The 23,851-nt window shown below is 38.3% G+C and overlaps 1 protein-coding gene across 7 annotated transcripts in view; it reads right to left on the bottom strand.

Moving 5' to 3' along the window:
• The window catches only part of LOC311519794 (uncharacterized protein), a 202,579-nt gene that overhangs the window by 152,527 nt on the left and 26,201 nt on the right, over nucleotides 1-23,851 (bottom strand). For 5 of the 7 annotated variants that reach the window (XR_014711373.1, XR_014711374.1, XR_014711375.1 and 2 more), the window contains one exon: nucleotides 7,544-7,651. The exons of 1 other annotated variant lie outside the window; for it this stretch is intronic. Coding sequence is in view for 1 of the 6 variants with exons in the window: in XM_084626728.1 (XP_084482854.1) it covers nucleotides 7,544-7,651; nucleotides 14,426-14,472 (155 nt within the window). In the remaining 5 variants the exon portion in view is untranslated. Of the gene's footprint in view, nucleotides 1-7,543; nucleotides 7,652-14,425; nucleotides 14,482-23,851 lie in introns of those variants that run through there. One more of the 7 variants, XM_084626728.1, reaches the window with a different exon arrangement.

The following is a 23,851-nucleotide window of genomic DNA, read 5'->3' as shown; positions in this document are numbered from 1 at the left end:
CTGGAGAGGGCTTGGCAGGCTGGTCACAGCATTAGAATGTTTAAGGATCCCAGGCTAGTGGGTCAGGGGGGCTCAGTGGTACTCCAGTTCCAGGTGGGTGTGGTGGGTTTCCCCCATCCCCAGGTGCCATGTTTATTCCATAATTCTCCAGGGGGCTTTTACCAGATCCCACTCTTTTTCCATCCAGATCCCTCCAGCAAATCCATCGCCGGGAACTTATCATCCACCCCTTCCCCCGTAAGAGGGTTAAGTTGGGCTATAAGAATGGGAAGGGGTTGGCTCCCTGTCATACCAATCATAGGAGTCCCCAACCACCCACCATTCGCTCCTTTACTGAACACCTCTTTTTAAGTCATTTTTCAGCAAGCTATTTATCTCATCACTGTAGATCTTTCCTAAGGAGTACCTGCACTGGACATCTGCCACACACTTATATAATAAACTGACACAGATAGCCTATCGCCCTTCATGCCATGCATGAACAGAGCTCACCTGAACCCACAGTGGGGAAGGCGAAAAAAATCTCAACTCCACCTAGGCCAATATGATGACAAAGGAAAAATTCTCTCTCAGCCTCCCTCAACAAAGGGGCAGCTAGCGTAATGCCCACAGCAGGTCTAGACCAAACCTGGTATTTTACCACCTACAAACTTGGTATTTTACCACCTAATGGTGGGGAGGGGGGGAGTGAGTGTTGCCTCAGCCTCCTCCATGCAAAATGGAAGGTTAAGGAATAGGGCTGCCCCTTTAAAACCCCTCATTCCCAGGAGATGAGTCAGTAACCACATTGACCCTTTTGCAGCAGTTTTCATCTCCCTCTCCCACCCCCAAGCCATAAAGCACAGTTCCCTTCATTCAGTCAGCCAGCCAGCCCCACCGCCCTCTGCTTAAAACTGTAGTGTGGTCATTCTTGGGCTGAAGTAAACAAAAATTCCCTTCTCCCCTCCAATGCTGCAGAAGAGTTTCCCTTACTTTATTTTCTTTTATTCCTTTTATTCTCCTCTTTCTAGTGAGACGATCCAGGCAGGTCTGACACTGGTTTATACTGAGCAGGGACCCAGAAAAACAAGTGTGGTTTCAACAGAGAATAGTGTTTTCTTGGTAATAACCCAAGAATGGCACAGCTATCATAACTTCTTTCTGGTAGAGAGAGAGACCTACAGTATTAACTCTCAAAGCATCTTCCAGCACATTATATAGCGAGAGAAACTCATTAACTTCTGAGCAAATCAAATCTTCATTGACATACACTTATGTCTCTCTTCTAAACTCTGATAAAATGGTCTATTACAAATTAAATGTTTTGTTCTGCAATTTTACAGAAACTTTCAAAATGTGTTATGAAATCCTTGTTAGGTTTTTTGTTGTTTTTAAATTATTCCTACATATTTGTTAGATTCTATGGATTAGTTCTTGCTAAAACCTTAGGTTTTGGATATTGTTTTTTTTTAAATCCCTGTGGTCCTGGATATGCTCTGTGATGTCTATTATCTATTCTTGTAAATTCTCCTCTTACTTTCAGTTTTTGTTAGCACTAATTATGCACTGAAACAGCTTAAATATTTGAATAGGCTCTTTTTACAAGAAATAATCACTGTGCAGTTATATTTCTCAGAGTTTTAATTACTTTTTTTCCCACGCATTCTTCCAGGCTGCTTCCTACACAAACATTGTTCCTGAGCTAGTCCACAAAACTGCTTCCCATCTCCTTATTTAAATCCCTCCTGAAATAAACTTTTTTCCCCACACTGACTTCAACAAACTGGATATGTTATACCAATATGCCTACAATATAGAGTCTGAATAATAAAACGAATATCAAGTCTAACCATGTATTTGAATTTGCTTTGTAAGCAAATATTTCTATTTGCATTAAAAGTATGAAACTTCCAAGTTTACAGACGGCTGTAGAAGGGAGAAAAATAAAGGTGCTATCTGTTTGACAAGGAAGAGTGATGCTTATCTTCTGTTGCAGTGGTACTACCCATTCTGGCTTTGGGCTAGCCATTGCCTCCGTTTCTCCTCATTCAGGTTAGATCTCCTGACCCTCCAGCCTAATTTGATCACTGCAGTAACTCGGCCTTCCAGCTAAGTCATTTTTTTAAAAATAAAAGTCCACCTCTGCTGGTATATCAAAGTCCAAAACAAACACAGAAGTGTCCAGTCTCTAATTGAGCACAGCCCCTCCTTTCTGCAAGTCTGTCTTCTTTCCTCAGCCTCACCTATACTCCTTTGAGTCTCCTCAGAACAAAGTCTCTTTGGGCTTCCTATCTGGATTTCCCTGGGTTCTCCATAAACTTCTGTTGGTCATTTTCTCTATCTGAGAAGGTGAGCTAAGTATGTCACAGGTGGGGCTAGACCCATCTCCTCTTAAGGGGCCTGGCAGCCTCTGAAAATTTCCTTTGAACACAAAGTACTGTCCTTTACCAGTCTAGACACATTAATAATTTTATTCATGATGGTTAATCCTACTCCCTTCTTAACTTCATCTGCCACACCTATAGTCTCCTGCTCCATTCATTTCTCATTTTTCCTTCACCTTGCCAACCTTTTTTCCACTCCAACTTAATTCCTTTTTAGGAGGTCTTTCTCTCTCCCTCAAGTTTTGTGGCTTCTTATTTCTCCCCAAGCTGTACATTATTACACCATGTCCTTTTCCCTGTTTTTCTCCCTCTCTCCTCCTGTGCCTTTGGCCAAGATCTACTTTACTGAATTGAGTTTCCTTACTCACTCATATGATTTTGATTATAAAAAGTATTCTTTCTTCATGCATCTGAAGAATAGAATGTGAACTAATATGGAGTAGGCAAGGCTGGACTGCAAGTACAAGTGGAATTTTTTTATTAAGTCATAACAATTTCAACTGATCTGATATAAAACAAACATGATAGAGTCAGGTCCCCAGAGTAACTTTCTTTCGCATCACATCTAAGTGTCAACAGTAATTTCATATCCATATCAATCTGCTACCTAATCATGCTTGAACCAGTGTATTCTAGGAAAATCTGGGCTGCTGTCCCATAATAGTTCATCAAGGCAAAGATCACTGAGAGTAAATGCCTGAGAAATGTCACCAGGAAAACATAGTGCAATGCACACTGAGATGCTTAACTGCACAAAGGTAGGGAAGGAAAGATCATCTACTGATTCATTGCATAGGTAGATTGTTCTGTATATATACAGTAAAAGAGCAGAATGGCCTAGTAGTTAGAACTAGAGTCTGGAAGTCAGGACTGTGTTCTGTATCTTGACTGGCTATGTGCCCATGAGGAAGTCATTTAATGTGCCTCAGTTTCCCCTTTTCTGTTATGGAGAAAATTATATGTAACCACTTTACAGTCTTTGGCTGAAGAGTTTTTATATGTTAGATTTTGAATGTAAACTTTTATTATATAGTTTCTTTTATTTCAGTTCTAGTTTTTGCCCTTGGTTTCCTCTTCACATTTCTGTTATGCCCTCTACATGCCCAGACCAGAATAATACTACCACCACTTCCAAGCACCACTGCTGTCATTCTGTTTGTATCGATTTGCCATAACACTAATGCTACAGCCTTCAGCTGGGTGTGTTGGCGAAAGAATGATAGATTCTAATACTGCAGCACCAACCTTTGTGAATATGTGTACATGTTTTAGAATAACCAAATTAAACTATTGTGACAGGGCAAGGCCAGATGGCTATAGTAAAGTAGTGAGGAACAAGTACGTTAGCCCCAGGCTAAACAAATCCCTGGTACCATGGTAACCAAGTGGCAGTTGCTCCAGGTTAATCAAGACACCTGGGGCCCATTAAGATCCTTCTAGAAAGCAGTGGGTATAGCTAGGTTGATTGGGACACCTGAAGCCAATCAAGGGCTGGCTGGAACTAGTTAAAAGCCTCCCAGTTAGTCAGTGAGGTATGTATCAGGAAATGGTATGCTTAGTTGGAGGAACTAAGCAGCACAAATCTATATCAAGTGTAAGGAAGGAGGCCCTGAGGTAATGATGAAGGAGATATTTGGGGGGGCTGCTGCTGTGGGGAAGTGGCCCATAGAATTGTACATGTCCTATTTCCAAAAAGTCAGCTACCATAGCTGCTACTATTAGGGTCCCTGGGCTGGAGCCTAGAGTAGAGGGTGAGCCTGGGCTCCCACTCCCTTCCCTGATTAATCACTGAGACTGGTAGACAATGGAGACTGTAAACTGTGACCCTTGCCCCTAGATAGAGAAGGGCTATGTGGAGGGTCACAGTGAGCCCCTGAGGCTAACAAAATCCACCAGGAAACGTGGGACCCATGGAGACAAGGACAGAGCTTTGTCACACTATTGAGAAGACTAATTTCAGTGGTATCTATATAAAAGACAATTATCCAGTAACAGTTTAGCTACTTTTGTTATAAAAAAACAAATATGTACTGTATATCATTACAAGAGAATGATTTTCAGAATACATAGTCCACTTTTACTTGGAATAAGAATTATTTTAAAAATATTATTTAGCATTCTTCATAAGAGTCTAAAATAAGAAGTACAAAAGACAGCAGTGAATGGAAAAAAAGGATATTCAGCAATTTCATGAATAATGAATTATATAAAATCTACCACAATATATTATTTTCTGTTGAATTTGAAAATAAAGTGATGTACTAGAGTCAATCACATTTGGGACGATCAAATTTCTGTGTTAATGTTTAAATAATGTATAAATATCCAGTATCTTCCTTTGCAATGTGTAACAGCATTAATGAAGCACCAGACTGATATGAGACAGATGATTTAAAAGTAATGAACTGAATGTTTCTCTTCTATTTCCTCCAGTTTAGTTGAACTCTAGTGGGATAGCACCACATAACAGAAAGCAGAATTTGACCACATATCTCTGTAGATCTAGTTCTTGTATGTCTGGACAAAGGACCTATTTTGGTGATCCACCCTCAGAAGTGAATGGACACTATTGAGTTTCAGAGGGTTCTGTGGCTGAATACTCATGTGCTGAACTGCCAGTGGTGTTTAGGGACATCATAATGATCTGTTGTTCTACACCATCTAAATGTTCTCCCTCCTTGGCTTTATCCACACAGTTCATAATGGTACACTCACAACACAAATGGGAAGATGGTTAGAACAATGGTGATGGAAGTCTTGCTCTGTGCCAGATTGATGATCATAGAAGAAAGAATTCTTTGAAATGTTATGATGTGGCTGTGCATAAGGTTGAAGAAAGATTGCTTCCCTACCCTAGTAGCATCCACAGATTTCAGTCAGCACTGTTGGCCTTTGGGTGGTCTCAAATCTTAGCCATGTTATTGGTTATCAGTGACATGTTCTGTCATTGCCAAATGTGTCTAGCCATCTCTATTGTATAACAGGTATAATCATTTAAAGGGTACATTAATCCCTTTATTCTTTTCACGTAACCTCTAAATCACCTGCCTTATTACATTTCCTCTTCTTCCAGCAGCATTCCACAGAGTGAGTAAACCAAAATTTTTATAGCTGATAGCATTTTTCTATTTTCCTGTTATAAACATTATGAAAAGCACATTTTAAAATATAGCAAACATTCAAACGGATACACTTCTGTAGTTTGGAGACTACTATTTGTAAATTCTTTAGTTCACAAGAGCTCAATAGGTATTTGCCCACTATATCAACCTTTACTTTGCCTGCAAAAAATTGTACCAGTATCAAAAGCTCCTTTCAATCAATACAGTGACTACAGTGTACAGAAAAATAGAAATGTAAGAAGGCAGTGTCTACATTTTTTTCCATACTTTCCCATCTTAAAACTTGTTTATGTAGTGACCTAAATTTTTAATGGGGCCCTTACTTAATTTTATTCTATAAGTAATGAGAATCCAAACAGAGCTTCTGATTTGTAGTTAGATTCAAGTACCTATGAAGACTGGTGGGTACCTCACAGTATCTTACTATTTACCCTTTTGAACTACCTCTAGAGAATTGGCTGCTGTCATCCAGGAGTTACATCACAGCATTAACCAAATGATGACTGGCTAGTGCTGTATTATCACTCTGCGACCTCACATATTTAAAAGATTACTTCCTCGAGTAGTTCAAGGACATTACTATCCTTCTAAAGCTTTAACCATGCTTAGCTTTAATACGCATGGTGAATCCCAAGAAAGCCCAGTATGTTGTGTCCTATGTGCACCATAATATCCACACAAAGATGATCTTACAAAAGGAGTCAAAATTAGGCCAATGCTGAGCACTCTTGAAAATCCTACTTAGACTCTGAAATGTTCTGAAGAAAAAATATGGGGTTGCTTTTTTTTCCATGCTTGAAGCTAACAACTTGAGATTTTCAAATAACAGGCTCGTATAGAATTATTTAATCCAAGATGGAACAATTTGAGATTAGTACAGCACTATACAGAACAAAGAGATACATGACTACCGTTGGTGTAAGGTAAAGAGCTGGCCTCTGTCTCTCTGATCTGTTTCTGGTGGGATGCCAGCAGTCTGTATTCCCTAACTTTCAAGCCCTCTGCCTTTTATAGGTTGTAAAACAAAGACATTCATTTTTGGAGGGAAAATTGCTTTCCTGTGATTAATTTCACGATGTGTTCTGGTTTTGACGTTTTTGTTTTACCTAGGTCTCAGATTAGCAGCCGTGTTAGTCTGTATTTGCAAAATGAAAAGGAGTACTTGTGGCACCTTAGAGACTAACCAATTTATTTGAGCATAAGCTTTCGTGAAGTGAGCTGTAGCTCACGAAAGCTTATGCTCAAATAAATTGGTTAGTCTCTCAGGTGCCACAAGTACTCTTTTTCATTTTGTTTTACCTAACTACTACTTTTATGATATCTTTAGGTTACATGACTGTAAACCTAAAGGTAATTCTCATCCAGTCATTATTACTGACAACCGTAACAACCAGCAGTTCTTACTGAGTTATAAACATCTTTCAGTGGATCCTTATTTCATCCATTACAGAAAACATGCAATAAGTATCTCTTATCAATCATAGAAATCCTTGTTTATTCCATACTTCTATAGACACTTATCAGTTTGAGGGGTCTTTTCCCTAGACATCTATATTCCCACAGACTTGGCAGCACGAGCAATAATGAAGTACTTGATCACATGAAGTTCCTGAGTATTGAACACTCACAGGTTAAGAACTAACACTCTGAGCCTTAGAATTCAGACATACTCTTTTTTTTTTTCTAGTATTGTAAAAGATTCTGGGGGAATAGTTAATATGCAAAGAATTTAATATACACAAAAAAGAGGAATAAAGGATTAATATTTACTAGCCGGTATTAACATTTTCCAAATTTACATACAATTTATAGCAATGGATGACTTAGGCATCCATAAAAGTATACAGACTCTTGTATCTCCAGGGCACTCTGTTTGAACCCAGCTCAGATAAGTAGCCATCTGGTGTTGCCATCCGATTGCAGTTTGGTTACATAGGTGAAATATATCTGATGGTTTCAATTCAGTTCTTATTGGCAACATAACTCACATTATCTGGCATCTTGCAGGCAATCTAATGAGCCAGGATTATGATTTAATGGACATGCTGACTCCCCTACCTTCTTGCTTTGTCGATGATGCCTCCACATGGATGGAAGAGTGCAAAGGAAGCTTGAACTGCTGTTTCACTTGCTTTACCTAGTTTGTGGCAGATGGGGAATGTCAGCCTAAAATTCAAAGGAAAAATGTAATAGTGCATAACGTTGGCAAAGGTTTACAGACTAATCCAGTGAACAATTTTCATGCAGAATGCTATAAAATTTGCATGTGATATAAACTGATTTTTAGTTGCTTTGGTATTTGAACATCAGTCACAAGAAGTAGTAATAGAAAGTGCTTTTGATGTACATCACTACTATATGGCTTTTCTTTCATTTTTTCCTTTTCATCCTATCCTCTTAGCAGCACAATGATATTAGCTTGAATTGGATATATTTCATCAGAAAATAAAATAAAAATGTGTCCAGAGTTTCACCCAGAGTTCAAAATGATCCAAACTATTTTTTCTGAGGTTTAGCTATTTAAGCTTTCTAACACATGAACTCCTATACTTCCTTGTTTAAGCAAGGTCTAGACATGGCAATACTGAAATATCATGAGGAATGCTGTGTGTTGTTGTTGTTAGGAAACAGATTCTTGGGATATTTCTGGCATGGCCAGGAAGCAAAGTACTGAAATTGCAAGTGAAAACCTAATTTCATAAGATACCCACCCTGATTTCCAAAATCCCTAGCCAAAAACACTCCAATAATTATTTATATGGTACTGAAGTTATGCTACCGACAAATAAGGAAGTGTAATGCTTGTTGGAAGGGATTAAATGCTAAATAATACTGAAGTGATGGTTCAAGGAATTAACTGTGTGGGGGTTATTCATATGAGATCTTTAAAGAACTGTCTGTTCAGCATGGACATTAAAAAGATGTGGATAAGCGCTGCACTTTTGGAACAGAACAAAGCTCTTAAAATTTCCCCCATTGCTATCACTAATTTATGTAGTTGGCTACTGGGATTAATTCTTTCTTCCCTGCACTTATGCTATCAAGAATAAACTCAAATCCATCACATCACTGTCCTGTAATAAGTAACATCTCCCATTTTATCCCAACCAGGATTTGTTAATTTGCTTATACACTCTAAGCAAAACAAATGTGCAGAAATGACAGCATAAATTTAAAATGTCTACCTTTGGGCAGAAGATGCACTTTAAAACAGAAGATCAAAGTGTCAAACATAAACAAGACATTAAACAAAAACTGCCCCATTCAAATAATAAGCACATTTAAGTGAGCAGAGAGGTTCTTAAAATTCCTTGTTTTATATCAATGTATTTAACTTTGGGGGTGGGGGAAACATCATTGTTAAACTATTTCTGTGCGCAGAGTTAATTTTAATGGATCTCCGGTGTTTTCAAACTAATGGAAGTACATTTTCAATGCCATGATATATGCATGTTGCACTGAAAATGGGCCAAAAATTCTTGTACCCAAGAAGAGGAAAAAATACTGAGTATCACTTAATGAAGCATTATCTATCTGAAATTATGTAAGCACTATTTCATTATTATAAAGAATTTCAGATAGATAATGCTTCATTAAGTGATACTCTTATTTTTTTTCTTCTTGGATACAAAATTTTTTGGCCATTCTTCAGTGCTGCACACTTTTTGTTTACACTGTTCAAACAAACTAACAAATGTTGCTTAGGTTAACTAGTGCCAATTAGTGTTAATTACAGCTGTGAGTTTTGTCATGTGGACACATTTCCAGGAGGAGTTGGATTGACACCACTAACTCTGTTTTTCCACAGCGGATACCAAATAGCCATCAGATGCTAACACATTTCAGTCTCTGCCAACAAAAGGCTAGATTCAAACCAGCAACTTCAAGGAGAAATTAAAAATTGTGTTATCCCATTATTAATCCCCAAAACTGCTCAGTGATTTTAACTTCTCATGACCTTCCCTTTAAATGAAATATCCATTATCAACAATGAATGCCCAATGGCACTCCAGAGCAGCGAAGACCCTCCTGTTTAGACTTTCTCCACAATATCGCTATGCTAACCCTTTTAAAATGGAATTACGAATATAGGTTGCAGTGAAAATCATGCCTAAAATGCAAATGTAGTAGTAGTTTTCACTATGGTATGAATTTTAATGTTTTGTTTCTAGTGGAATTCTCCATTATATAAATTGGCAATTTTGCTGCAAATGTGAAACATTTGAAACAGTATAACTTGAAGAGTGGACACTGAGTACATAGGAAACATCAAATACTGACGAGTGCTTCTAATTTTGGGCAAACAGCAGCATCTGATATACCTGAAAGCAAAGAAAATATTAGTTTTTAAAAAATTAAATGGAACTTTTAATCGCTATCCTAAGGAGATGAAAACGTGGTGCAATGGCTGAAGTACAGCAGCACTGAAAGCACCAGCTGCAATAGTTTAGATGAGCCAAATTGATGCCTTGCTGCTTAGGTCTCTAAGAAGGTTTGCCAGGGGCAGGGGGGACTGCAGAGAGGAGCAGCTGCAGAAGCCACCAAAGCAGGAATCTTTGGACATCTCAGACAACTATCAAGAGTCTTGACTGGACTTTCTCTCCTGTGCTGATTTGCTGGTTGTGCTAACCCTCTCTCGCCCTCTCCCTCACAGACTCTTCACCTCACTTCCAAATTGGCCTGTTTTATATCAACTACATAAACAGCAGCTTTTTCCATCTGAAAATAGACATACACAATTTTGTTGCTATTGTTATTTACAGGGGGGGAGTTAGTTCACATTTTGATTACATCAAAATGTATGAATGGAACAAAGTAAAAAGGAGTTAATTGTAATGCTTTTCACACAGTAGAAGTTTTTAAAGGAACATGCATTTCTCTTGGTAAAGCAAATATCAGTTTCTGTAATTTTTTTTTTTTTTTGGTTTACTCCTAAACAAGTCTTTATTTTCCACTCCAGATTGTGTCCAGTGAGCATTCAGCCTACTGCACCTCAGATCATGGCATTTACAGATGTTACCAATAGACCCTGGGTGGTCTGAGGTTTGGTTCCACCTGTTCATTTAATGGATTTTACTGATTCCTACCCTTGGGAGAGAGGGAGAAACTTCAGCCAGCAACATGATTGCATCTCCAAACTAGTATTTCCAGCCTGACTTTAGATGGACCAGGCTCTGCTTGCCTAGGGAAAAACCCAAAATTCCACCCTGCCAGCTGTCCTCCTCCAACTCCCACCAGACCACAAATGGAACATCTGGGTTTTTTTTCCTTCCATTTCCTACGTGATTGTTTTGTTTTTTGGGGGGGGAAACTGACTTGACAAAACTCACAGTTAAGTGTGTTGGTTGTGACTAGCTGTTAGTTAGGAAAAGGAAAACAAACCTTGTTTTGCTGAAGACTTGGTAAACAAAGCAGAATGATTAATGTGTGGTTAGAGGCCTAGTCTACATTAGACAGGGTTTGTCAGTATAGCTGTACTTGTAAAATCTCGTAGTGAATGCAGCTTATACTGGCAAAATAATTCTTTTCCCAGTATAGCTTATACCAGTTCAACAAACAAAATAAACTATACTGACAAAGGGACTTTTTTGATGGTATAATTGCATCTACATTAGATCTTTTGCCTCCGCAGCTATGTCTGTTACAGATGTGATTGATTCCTCCCCCCCCCCACACACACACACCTCTAACCAACATAGCTATGCTGAGAAAACATGTGAGTATGGACTAGGCCTGAAAAGTTAATACCAGGACTTGAAAAGAACCATGAGACCACTTTGTGGTGCGTAAAGGTAAGATGCAAACAATCCTAAGACATGACAGTAGCCTGCCTGATTAGTGGATTTAAGCAGTTAGTTTTAGGATGTTTTGCAACCAATTACATGATATGTTTAGTTTTGGTTATTAATCTTAGATAACTATATTACATTAATGGTAACATACAGTAACTGTCATCGCATCAAATCTGCTCTAAGATAATTGGGAATCTTAATTTAAAAACTCTACCGTGTTAAGTGATTGCTCAAATGCTCTTGAAATTTTCCATTATAACACCTCTTGATGGTAATTCATACTATGCAATTTTCTTCAATCCATTCTCAACCCTAAAACAATGTTTTTACAATGATGCACTTGTTCTGAGTGAAAGGCAATCTGCTAATGTTCATTTTTCATCAGTTTCTGTTTTCTATATTATTCCTAATTACTTACAATATTCCTTTTCATGCAGTTCAGTATATACGTTTACTCTGTTTGCCTTTTAATGCACAAAGGATTCTTGAGCAGAACACCCATTAATCACCTTGTGTATTGATGAGAAAATAGAACCTTAAAATAGACTTTTTTGTATAGGAGAGAGTTATAGTAAGAAATCTGTGTGAAAGCAGAGAAGCAAAAGGAAGAAAAACATACTTGGTAAGTGTCAGCGTGCCTCAGTGGGTCACAGCTGAAGATGCCGAATTCAGGACAGACTGCTGAGAAATGGGACAGACTCACCCTAAACTGCTGCTTAGTCTATCATTAGATTATACCAATCCAGTAACAAAATTGAACTTCTGATTCATCACACTTGTTAACAAGAGGTCAAAAATGCAGTCTCTAGGCATTCCAGTCCTTGGCTCACCACCCAGCCACTAGACTTTATGATGAGTGATTAGTGAAAATCAGTTTCATCAGACAGAGAGTCCTTCCAATCTCAAGGGATCAGCCACTTAGCCAGGTCAATATATAATTCAAATCTTACCCAAAATCACACTGATGCCTATCTTTTGTAACTAAAGGTTTAATAATATAAAAAAGGATGAAAAGAGAGTTATTGAATTGTTAAAGAATATAAGTAATTTTTGGTGTACATAGATCAGGATCACAGCAGTAATAGAATAAAGTGATACCCTGCAAAAGTCTCTCCAGAATCACCCAAGCAGACTGGGGGTCATCAGTCCTTGTTTAGAACTTCCTTGTTAGTAATTCAGTCCCGAGGAATGAATTAAAAATGGAGATATCTCAGGGGTCTTTTATATCCTCAGCAATGTGCATGGAATCTTACTGTCCCAAACAAAGCTCACAGCCCCTGTTTGTGGAAAGTTACTGGCCCAAGATGGAGTCCAGGGTCTCATGAACATATTACATGTCTTTACGAGGTTTGCTGGCTGGCTGGCTGGCAGGACATGGCCATTGGCTCCTAGGTGTGTGAGACATTCTTAGGAAGAGCTATCTGGGTTGGATGAGTTTCTTCTATTGTTTGTTGTTAGAATGAAGTGTCCTTAATGGGACATCAACACACAGCTTGTTGTAAACCTATCTGTAAGGTGTCACCCAGGAACAAGCACATCTGAGATACAAATACAAAGCCTATATTCATTACATTAGGTACAAAGATGATACATGGATTTAACTAGGATAATCATATTTGATTGTAACTTTTCCATTGACACTTTACATGATATACCTTGTATAAGAGTTGTTGCAATTGCATAACAGCAGTAGCAGCAATGATAGGAATGGTCATTTTCAATCATAAAGCATCAAAGCAAGTCAAACAAATGCCTAGTACTAGACCCCATGTTTCAAAGTCCTTGGATGAAAGATCTTAGTCAAAGGGCATAGAGCCCTCCCCATTTATCTGTATCATCAATAAAGGATTAGTTAGCCATTACAATACTTGGTTGTGGGTTACATCTGGAAATGTCATTAACATGAGCACAAGATCTTCTAACTGAATGCCTAAATCTGATTTCTTACTCTCTCTTCTCCCACTCCCCAAAATCTAAAAAATACCTCATGATCCATCCAGCCTTCTGCTCACATCTTTACATTTCACTGTTGCTTCACATCACACTGATCAAATATTTAAGGCTGGGTCCAGATTAAAGGTTTTAGATCCTCTTGTTTAGCAATATTCCCATCTTCAGTTCCAGTGTGCTAATATATTCAATTAACTGTTGTATTCATGCAATGACACCAAGTAGCATGTAGATTGTGGGGAGGTTTCATTTGCACAATAAAAGGCTTTGTACCTCAAATGCTGTTCCACTTTCTGCATGAGTACTTGCCTGTATGATGCAATGGAATCTGCACGTGCAATTGAAAATGTCTACTTTGAAGATATTAGCACAAAAGTTTGTGCATGTGTCACAGCCCCTTCATCAGCAGGGATTGAAGCTTTGGAACCATCAGTGCTTAAACATGGGTCTCTGCCTCTTGAGCTAAAAAAATTACCACTGCTACGAGCTAATGGAGTTAACTCTTAGTCTCTTATGCTGACCAGCCAGTGGAGAAGAGACACATAACACACCTGTATGGTTACAAACACAGACAAAATTGATGCTTGGTTTTGAAACCACATTGTGACAATATGTTCTATCGTCCCTCACAATAAATTATGATAATTGCAAGGAGAAAGTTCATGGCCAAAATAATGAAAGTGAGAGGGAATATCTTTAATAATGCTACCTTTCCAAGTTTAATAAGACACTCGGTTGCCTGTTCATTACAACCTAACAAGCAGAGAAATTAAAATACAAAAATAATTTGTCTATTAAAGGCCACAAAGGCCTTAAACATCATTGTCTATTCAAAATGATTTCAGAAGAACTTATGGGGACTCATGAGAAGAATGAGGTATATTTAGGGTGACCAGATGTCTTCATTTTATAGGGACAGTCCTGATATTTGGGGCTTTGTCTTCTATAGGCTCCTATTACCCCCCCACACACCCCGTGTCCCGATTTTTCAGACTTCCTATCTGGTCACCCTAGATATATTTAAGCATCGAGAATGTTGGGTGAGAAGTGAAACTAGACATTTAGAAAAGCGGGAACCCATCTGTCCTATAAACAGCAAAACAAATATCACAGTGATAGACATACTGTAATGTAAGCTTTGTTTAGTCTTTTCCCAAGGGACTGCCAAAATACAGCTCCTCCTCCATTCCCCTCTTACCTATCCATATACAGACTCTCACATTCCATGCCTCCCAATGTATCCATAAATGTTGTTCTGTATTACAATACAGCCATAACTAAATGAGGAAAATAATACAGTTAGTAAGCCTGTTTTCCAAATGGGTAAGAAAAATAGTAAAGCCTAATGGAGCTCTTCAGCCATTACTCTTGTGCTGTAATTTCCATACAGGAAAAAAAATCAACTCTGTGAAGAAACAATCATCAAATCAGATGCTGAAAATTAGCTACTGCAGAGTCATCATTTAAGTTGGTGGTTAAACTAAACCTACTTACATGAACTTAGGTTGTATAATTTGGGGTGCCTGCTACAATTATACAGGTGAGGTGCTGGAATAATTGTCTCCTTCTTCGACTGTCATGCCTGCAGCTGTGCAGCAAGATGTGGCAATTTACCAGCAGGATGGAACGCTTTCTATAAGCTACACCACCTATAAAATCTGAAATGTGTATTGTAGTTTTACATGTCAGGGCATGTTATTGATGAATATTGATGAAGATTCATTCACCAGTAGGCCTTCAAATGTGCTTGCTAATAGAATTTCCTCATCACCTACTGTCCCTTTGATATAATTGTCATGCTGTTTTCTCCAACACTAGTTACCATTCATGTTCAGTTGATTCCATTTGAGTTTTTAAATGTTATCTTTAAATGACATTGCACACCACTCATTGGAAATCACCCAAGTTTTTCCCTCATGTAAGTATGCACAACTTCCAGATGAAGCCAGTAGCATGTTCACATTTTAAGGCTGAATTAATCCATATATCATTTTATATAGCCATAGCAGGAACAGCAGCAGTACCTTTGTGGAAAACTTTCTTATTTTCTATTTAAAAAATGTAAATCATGTTACAGTCCAAACATTGAAACATGTTTGACTATTGATTGCAATAATCAAGACCTGAAACCCATTTTCCTTCTTCTGAGTGCAGTGTAAATGAACAAACCAAATCCTGAGGTCTTTACACAGTAAAACTTTCACCAAAAATCAATGGCAGTTTGCCTGTGATAAACTTAATAAGAACTTCAAATATTTAGTCCAAGATAAATAAAAATTTAATAGCTGCCAAAGATTGAAGCAGCAAACACAATTTAATTGCACAAAAGGAAATTAGGGTGGTAGAATTGTCTGTCTGACCACTTCCTACATAGACATGATGCAAACTCTGAGAAGAGTAGAGACATTAATCTTGGTAGACAGTGAGCAAAAATGCTGCCGTCAGTTTATTGCTATGAGTCTCTGTTGCCATTCACAGTAGGGACTAATCAAATCCATTTGTGCTGGGTATGTTAGAAGTAGATAGGTTTAAAAATACAGTCTGTTGGTTTATCCTGACTTTGTGTCCCTTGCCTCACTTTAGCAGAGCCCACAGAGACAGACAGAAATCCAGTTTGAACAAATTTGTCAACCAGTCTAGCCAAAAGTTCATCCCACACACATCAAAGCAAAACTCATATTCACAATAAGAGCATGTTGATGTTGGCTGCAAAGCTTAGATTTTTTGGCATCTATTTATTTCAATGCTTACTCTCCATCATAAGCCCAATGGACTCAAATGAGGAACATACCAAACAAATGGCAGCTAATCTGTACATATAAGAGGGGCTTGTACTCAAGTGCGGGGAAATGTTTATGTGCAACTCTAGCTAGCATGCCAGAAATGTCACCTCTGAATAGATTTTCTCCATGGTCCTCCTTAGCCCTCAGTCTCTAATGTACATTATAAGACATTGAGTGCTAGCAAACAGAATTTGTAACTCTCTTTGAGGTCACATGTAACTTGTCTTCACTATTTGGCTCTCCATCAGCTATGCTACAACTCATTTAGTCTCACCATAATCCTGTGTTGCTGAAACACTGGCTTTGAGAAACAAACTTGAAATTACGACTATGTCATTACTTCTTCTTTCATTTCATATGAAAATATTGGAGCGTTACTATCAGAAACCAAGGTTCCATTTCTCAAGAGCTATTAAAAAGAAAGATTACTTGACAAACAGGTTTCAGAGTAGCAGCCGTGTTAGTCTGTATCTGCAAAAAGAACAGGAGTACTTGTGTTCTTTATTAGAGCATAAGCTTTCGTGGGCTACAGCCCACTTCACTGGATGCATACAATGGAACATATAGTAAGAAGATATATATATATACATAAAGAGAAGGTGGAAACTGCCATACAAACTGTAAGAGGCTAATTAATTAAGATGAGCTATTATCAACGGGAGAAAAAAACTGTTGTAGTGATAATTAAGATGGCCCATTTAGACGGTTGACAAGAAGGTGTGAGGATACTTAACATAGGGAAATAGATTCAATATGTGTATGACCCAGCCACTCCCAGTCTCTATTCAAACCCAAGTTAATGCTATCTAGTTTGCATATTAAATCAAGCTCAGCAGTTTCTCATTGGAGTCTGTTTTTGAAGCTTTTCTGTTGCAAAATTGCCACCCTTAAAACTTTTACTGAGTGGCCAGAGAGGTTGAAGTCAAAGTAACAAAGGTCAAGCACCAGGTTTGCAGTGACATTATTGGGGATACTGTTCCTGATAGCTTGTAGTCCATCTTTGTGTGGAATGTTGGTGTAGAGGGCTTCTACATCCATAGTGGCCAGGATGGTGTTTTCTGGAAGATCACCGATGGACTGTAGTTTCCTCAGGAAGCCAGTGGTGTCTTGAAGATAGCTGGGAGTGCTGGTAGCGTAGGGCCTGAGGAGAGACTCCACATAGCCAGACAATCCTGCTGTCAGGGTGCCAATGACTGAGATGATGGGGCGTCCAGGATTCCCAGGTTTATGGATCTTGGGCAGCAGATAGAATAACCCTGGTTGGGGTTCTAGGCATGTGTTTGCACAGATATGTTCCTGTGCTTTTTCAGGGAGTTTCTTGAGCAGATGGTGTGGTTTCTTTTGGTAATCCTCAGTTGGCCTGTAGAATGTGGAGTTAGAAAGCTGCCTAGCAGCCTCTTGTTCATATTCCAACTTATTCATGATGACGACAGCACCTCCTTTGTCAGTCTTTTTGATTATGATGTCAGAGTTGTTCCTGAGGCTGTTGATGGCGTTGTGTTCAGCACGGCTGAGTTTATGGGGCAAGTGATGCTGCTTTTCCACAATTTCAGCCTGTGCACATCAATGGAAGCACTCTATGTAGAAGTCCAGTCTATTGTCTCGACCTTTAGGAGGAGTCCATGCAGAATCCTTCTTTTTGTAGTGTTGGAAGGAAGGATTCTGTGGGTTAGTATGTTGTTCAGAGGGGTCATAAATATAAAGGGAAGGCTAACCACTTTTAAATCCCTCCTGGCCAGAGGAAAAAACCCTTTCACCTGTAAAGGGTTAAGAAGCTAAAGATAACCTCGCTGGCACCTGACCAAAATGACCAATGAGGAGACAAGATACTTTCAAAGCTGCGAGGGGGGGGGGGACAAAAGGTTCTCTCTGTCTGTGTTGCTTTTGCTGGGACAAGAGCAGGAATGCAGGTCAGAACTCCTGTAAAAAATCAGTGAGCAATCTAGTTAGATATGCGTTAGATTCTGTTTTGTTTAAATGGCTGATAAAATAAGTTGTGCTGAATGGGATGTATATTCCTGGTTTTGTGTCTTTTTATAACTTAAGGTTTTGCCTAGAGGGATTCTCTATGTTTTAAATCTGATTACCCTGTAAAGGTATTTACCATCCTGATTTTACAGAGGTGATTCTTTTGCTTTTTCTTTAATTAAAATTCTTCTTTTAAGAACCTGATTGCTTTTTCATTGTTCTTAAGATCCAAGGGTTTGGGTCTGTGTTCACCTATGCATCAACAATATTATGTAAACAGTGTTTTAGGAGCCCAGGAAGCTTACTCCATCCAGCAGGCACTACAGGAGTAAATGGAATGAAACCATCCCTACACTTGAAAAAAAAAACAATATTGTGTAATGTTTAAACTACCTCAAAGGTTTGTGTTTTATTTTTCAACCAAAAGAAAGTAGCTCAGAATCACCAGCACCATGCTTAGTTCAGTACTGAGTCACCAGCAACAACATGCCTGCCACAATATATAGTTTAAAAATTATATAAGATAAATGTGTTTAGGCATCAAGGGGCCATTGACTAGCCCCTTGGTTTTCTTTGGAAGTTAAACTACTTGGTTTCTGTGACCAGAGAAGAGGCTAGCCCAAGGTGGTATGCTTATATCACATCACATCACATCACATCAAACATTCTCACACTGCAATCTTGATGCATGGTAAGTAGCAACCTTTGCATCTTAACTTGGGCTATTGGGTGGTTAGGAACATCTTGAAGGTGAAGTGCACAGAACTGGGGGAGGATACCTGCCACACCATTCTTTGGCGATTAGTGGCTAACCCACAGATTTGCTGTTTCAGATTTAAAAAATTGAAATATTCCCTTCCAGATGGAAGTTAAGACCATAATAGGGACATTTTGCCAACTAGCAAGTTGACAGAAATAATGAGGGAAAATCTGGAACAGACTTGAAGCCTAGTATGATACTGCAAGGGAAAATTCCATTGGCTTTCTGGATAAACTTGACTGTGAGAATACAGCAAAACAATACAACTAAATAAAAATAAGCAAGAACAATACTAACTATTGTGTCAATTTTTAAGTTAATGAAATATGAACGAAAAGCTATAACTACATGCACAATAGAATACCAGCCTCTTTATAGATCTGCAGTTTAATAATAAACAGTCTAAAATTAGCCTGAAATATTCAATACTTTATCATTAGTCTGTTTTATCCTGTCTGTATCTATGCGTAAGATCTATTACTGTCTTGCACATTTTATCAAGTGTGTATTACTGTAGGCAGTTTTAATATCTCCAGTCTGATAGCGTATTTTGCTAACTTAGTATTCATTATTTGGCAGTGTTAGTTAAAAAGCAGTCTAACCAAATCCTGAAGGCTGGTTGTCATCATAGTATGATAGAAGATCAGTAACAGACAAAAAGGAGATAATTAATATATGTTACAAAGAGGATTGAATAGACCCTTAAGGAACTGTGTTATTGATTGGAGCTAATTTAAAAGCAGATGCAGTTCACCTATGACTGCAAATTGTTGGCTTCTTTTTAAATAAAACTGCAATGGGCAATGGGGCAAGTCTCCAATGTCTGAAGCAGAATTGTGATTGACTATCAAAAAACCTTGTTTTTTTTTAAACACAATGCTAAAGCTGTACATTTCAGGCTTTCTTTATAGAATGCACAGATTTAAAAAGATAATTTCATTCTGCATGAATAGGGGTGTGATTCTATGTACCTTTATGAAGCAGAATGGAGGAGTCGGTACTATGGGATAAACTCAAAAAAGGTAGAAAGGCTGAGAGCTACGCCTGCATTTGAACACATAAATCAATTCTGCAAACAGAGGGCCTGATTTTTATCCCTCACTGTTTTTACACCAGTGTAGCTCCATGAACTTCTGTGGAGTTACTTCTAATTTACAAATAGAATTGGAAAAGTATCAAGACTTTATCTTTATATATGGATCTCAACTTCTGCTTTTTGAAGGGGTATTTCTTCTTGTTTTCTAGCTATATTGTCTCTGTGTAGTGATGTAAACATTCAGAGCAAAGACTGAGTGGTTTCAGCGAAGTTTTATTCACACCTGAAACCCTAAGTGATAATCAAGGGGTGCAAGTCCTTATGATTTTAACTACAACAACAAGTTCACGTGGACCACTTTGAACCAAAATATTCCAACTTTTACATAGATGTTTGATGGCATTATTCTATCAGCAATAATGACTAATGTGTTTGAACACCTTGATTTAAAGTGAATTGAAAAAAAAAAGATTTCTCAAGGTAGGATAGTCCTTGTGGTCTCCATGTTGCATGTCTCTCTTTGGTTTTTATATAGAGCAAAATCCACCCCAATGTAGACAGCTTGGATGAGACACTCTGCATCTTTTAAGTGGTGTCCATTATACATCAATCCAGTGGCACTGGTAAACCACACAACCAGCAGCCAGAAGGTGTGCAGTATAAGGGATTATGTAGGCTGGAATAATGGCCTTCTGAGGACTGTGTGGTAACCCAGCACCCTTGTCCTGGATGGAAGGGAGAATTTCACCTCCCCAGCCTCTGCACACTCCATCACATAAAGCCCAGATCCTTAGGTTCTGTGTGTGTGTAGTGAACAAGGCCCATGGTTTAGGAATCCAAATGGCTCTCCTAGATTCATCTACTGTATGAGCCTGCTAGTGTTGCAGACTCTAGCAAGCAATCTTATTACTAGTTGCAGTGATGATGACATGAACTAAGTATGTCAGCAAGGTATTACAATCCTGAAGCTTTAAAAAGACAGGAAGTGGCCTTTTGCCTGGAACTCAGTTCTTTTCGATGAAATTCACCTTGCAGGACTGAAACAATTTGAAGGCTTCAGGACTGCAGCATCACAATTAGCTCTTCTAAGCCAGCTTGTCTACTATTTCTTGATTACTTACCCTTTTATTAATATGCAAGCTACTAGAGTTTGAATACCAAAGAAACACTAATTTCACAGTTGTAGCCTATAGGATGGTTTAGCCTAAGAAATAAGTAGACATTAGGCAACTTAGGCCCAAAACCTGAGTGTAGCGAAGTATGGGAAATTGAAGTTGCTAGTGTGAGAAAACTTAGAGATAAGTTGGAGACAGTAAGTAAGAGTTAGCAAGGACATGATCCAGCATTATGTGATCATTATGTTTTGGATATAACTGGTTTAAGCAAGGTTTTTAATAAGTGTTTTTGAAAATTGTGAATGTTTTATTAAAATACTATCTATGTTGATTGTGGGGGGGGGGGGACATTGGTGCAGATGTTAATTTAAATGATACATAATGTAAAGAGCCAAAAAGAAGGTGGCAGAAATATAATTACAGTAAAGGCCAGTTTAAAGTTAATTAGTATTATAATGGAATATAAAAGGTGAAAAGCTCCAATTAGCATCCAAAGAGTACCGTTAGTTCCTAGGATTGTAAGGCTGTACTTCACCGTTGTCAGTGGACTGATCGCCCATTAATACACAATTCATCTTTGAGGATGAGCATAACAGTAACACTTGTGTAAATAGTAATTGCATGTCTGTTTGTTGAACTAATCGTTTTTCTTTTAATAAAGTTTGGTTGGGTCATTCAAAGTGTTGCCTAGTGGCCTCTACTAAATAAATTATCTGTAACAAACCTAGAGGTTCAAACTAAGTTGGGTTTTGTTGCACCCTTATCTTTAACAACATAATATTAATTGGGAATATTTCAACATAAAGTTTACAAAAGGTTACATACTCCTACAGAAACTGAGTTGATGCTTGTGTTTTGTAGTATGCAATCTTCAGCTTTCTCAGAACAGAGGCACATTCATCCATTAGTTATACAATAGTCAAGCCTATTTATAAGCCTTGGCCTACTTGCAGTATGTTATATTAAGGCTTTAATTATACAGAAGATAAAGTGCTCAGCAATATTGCCAGCCTGAAGTGGTTTTCTTCTTTGATTTTGCTGACCTTACTTAGAATCATCCTTGTTCTTGCTCCCATATAATCTGTGAAATATTAAAAGCCACAAAAGATTATTTCCTGAAGAAGGATAACCCATTATTTTTCTTTTAGCTTCTTAGAAGATACCCCAAACATGTATTAAAAAAAACTAAAGACAATTTTTAAAAGATATTTTTACTCCCCATTCCACCAATGGATTGACGAACGACTTTCAGTTAGTGCTGCTACTCACTTTACTTGTGTGTTTGTTTGCAAACATTTGGGGGAGAAATAATAATATGGTTTGCACATTAGGGGCTAAGGATCTATAAGCACCCAGGATGAAACTCCCCCTAGAAAGAGTTGAAGATGCCATGCAGTAACAGCACCCAGAAATGCAGTAAGGCTATTGGCTGTGTTTAAGCACGCTTCTCTGTCTGGCTGTTAAACCTCTGAGGTTCCTTAGTGTTGCAGAGCAGCTGCAAAATAAAGGAGACTAGATGACCAGGTTCATCTTTCCAGGATGGTCTAAGTGGGCAGCCTTGGCCGAGGGGTTTCCCACACATAAAATACAAGGACTGGAGACAGAAGATGGCACTGTGTGTTAAGCAGAGAGTTTGGTACAGAGGCACAATGTAGCTATTTATGGGGATAGAAAAGTGGTGCTTGACCCCAGGTTTCTGCAAGAGGGAGTTGACTGTCTGCAGTCTATGACCACCCATGTTTCAGTGATCAAGACTTGTAACATTTTGTAAACAAACAACTTATATTAAGAAGATATTTTACTCTTGGTCACCAATTTCTGCTCCAGACATGAATCTGACCTGGAAAGTCCTGAATTCTGCTACTTTTTTTTTCTCTTATTTTTCATATTGCAGTGGCAAAACATGTTCATGACAAAGCCGATAAAGAGCTGCTATTAACTCATCTCAGCACTAATTAATTTTGTAAAACAGTATATTACAATAACAGCATAAACAACAGATCTCTGCCAGCCATCTCATTGTAAATTAGCAAGAACTACATTTAGTGCCAGTTCAAGTTGTATGATGACACACTGCATCCACCATAAATCTTAAAAGTAAGGAAAATTAGGAGGACAGACTTGTACATTACTTTCCATTTTCATATTGCCCACAGTGCTGTTGTTGACACACTCCAGTGCTCTTAAGGTTTTTCCCATTTCCCAATGAGAATTTTACAATTTAAAAGTTTAAAAAGCCTGTTAAAACTGCATTGTGTAATAAAATCATAATTATGGTGTGGTAGTAACTGTACCATAATACAGGGGATAAGGTGTGATGTGTTGCTTGATCCTTTTTAAAGGTTAATAATATTCGTATTGATGGCCAGTTGATCTGACTGTGATGCGGTTCTATCCCAGAATCAGAGTACATAGAGTTAAAACCAATTAGTTCAATATGTTATCGGGAGCATCTGGGTCTATGACAAGGACACTCACAATGAAGGCGAAGCAAAGCCTTAGATATCTTTATTAGAATAATGAACAGAAAAGCTCCAAGCCACATCAACATGTAAGAGTACTACAGCATTGGGACTAGCTGTGATTTCATTCTTTGCATAATCCTTAGCTCTGCATAATCACACCCTTCCTTGAGGACATGGTGGTAAGAATAAAGGACCAGTTCTTGCTCTCTCTGGCATGCCAATGATTCCGATGGTCTAGGTTCCTCACTGAATTGATGGGTCAGATGGTAGAAAGTGCACAGCAAAAATCTAACTCTACATGGTGATCTGCTTTATTATAGGGCCGAAGCCAATGTCCAACCCACCATACCCAAATATAACTTCTTCACCCACATAACAATCTGCAGCTAGGGAGATTTAAATTAAATAGGGGAAAAATTAACTCTAAGGATAGTTTGGCATCAGAATAGATTTCCAAGGGAGGCTGTGGAATCCGGATTACTGGAAGTTTTTAAGAA

Source organism: Lepidochelys olivacea (assembly GCF_965140295.1).
Source record: "Lepidochelys olivacea isolate rLepOli2 genome assembly, chromosome: 4".
NCBI lineage: Eukaryota > Metazoa > Chordata > Testudines > Cheloniidae > Lepidochelys > Lepidochelys olivacea.
This window is presented reverse-complemented; position numbering and strand designations above follow the sequence as displayed.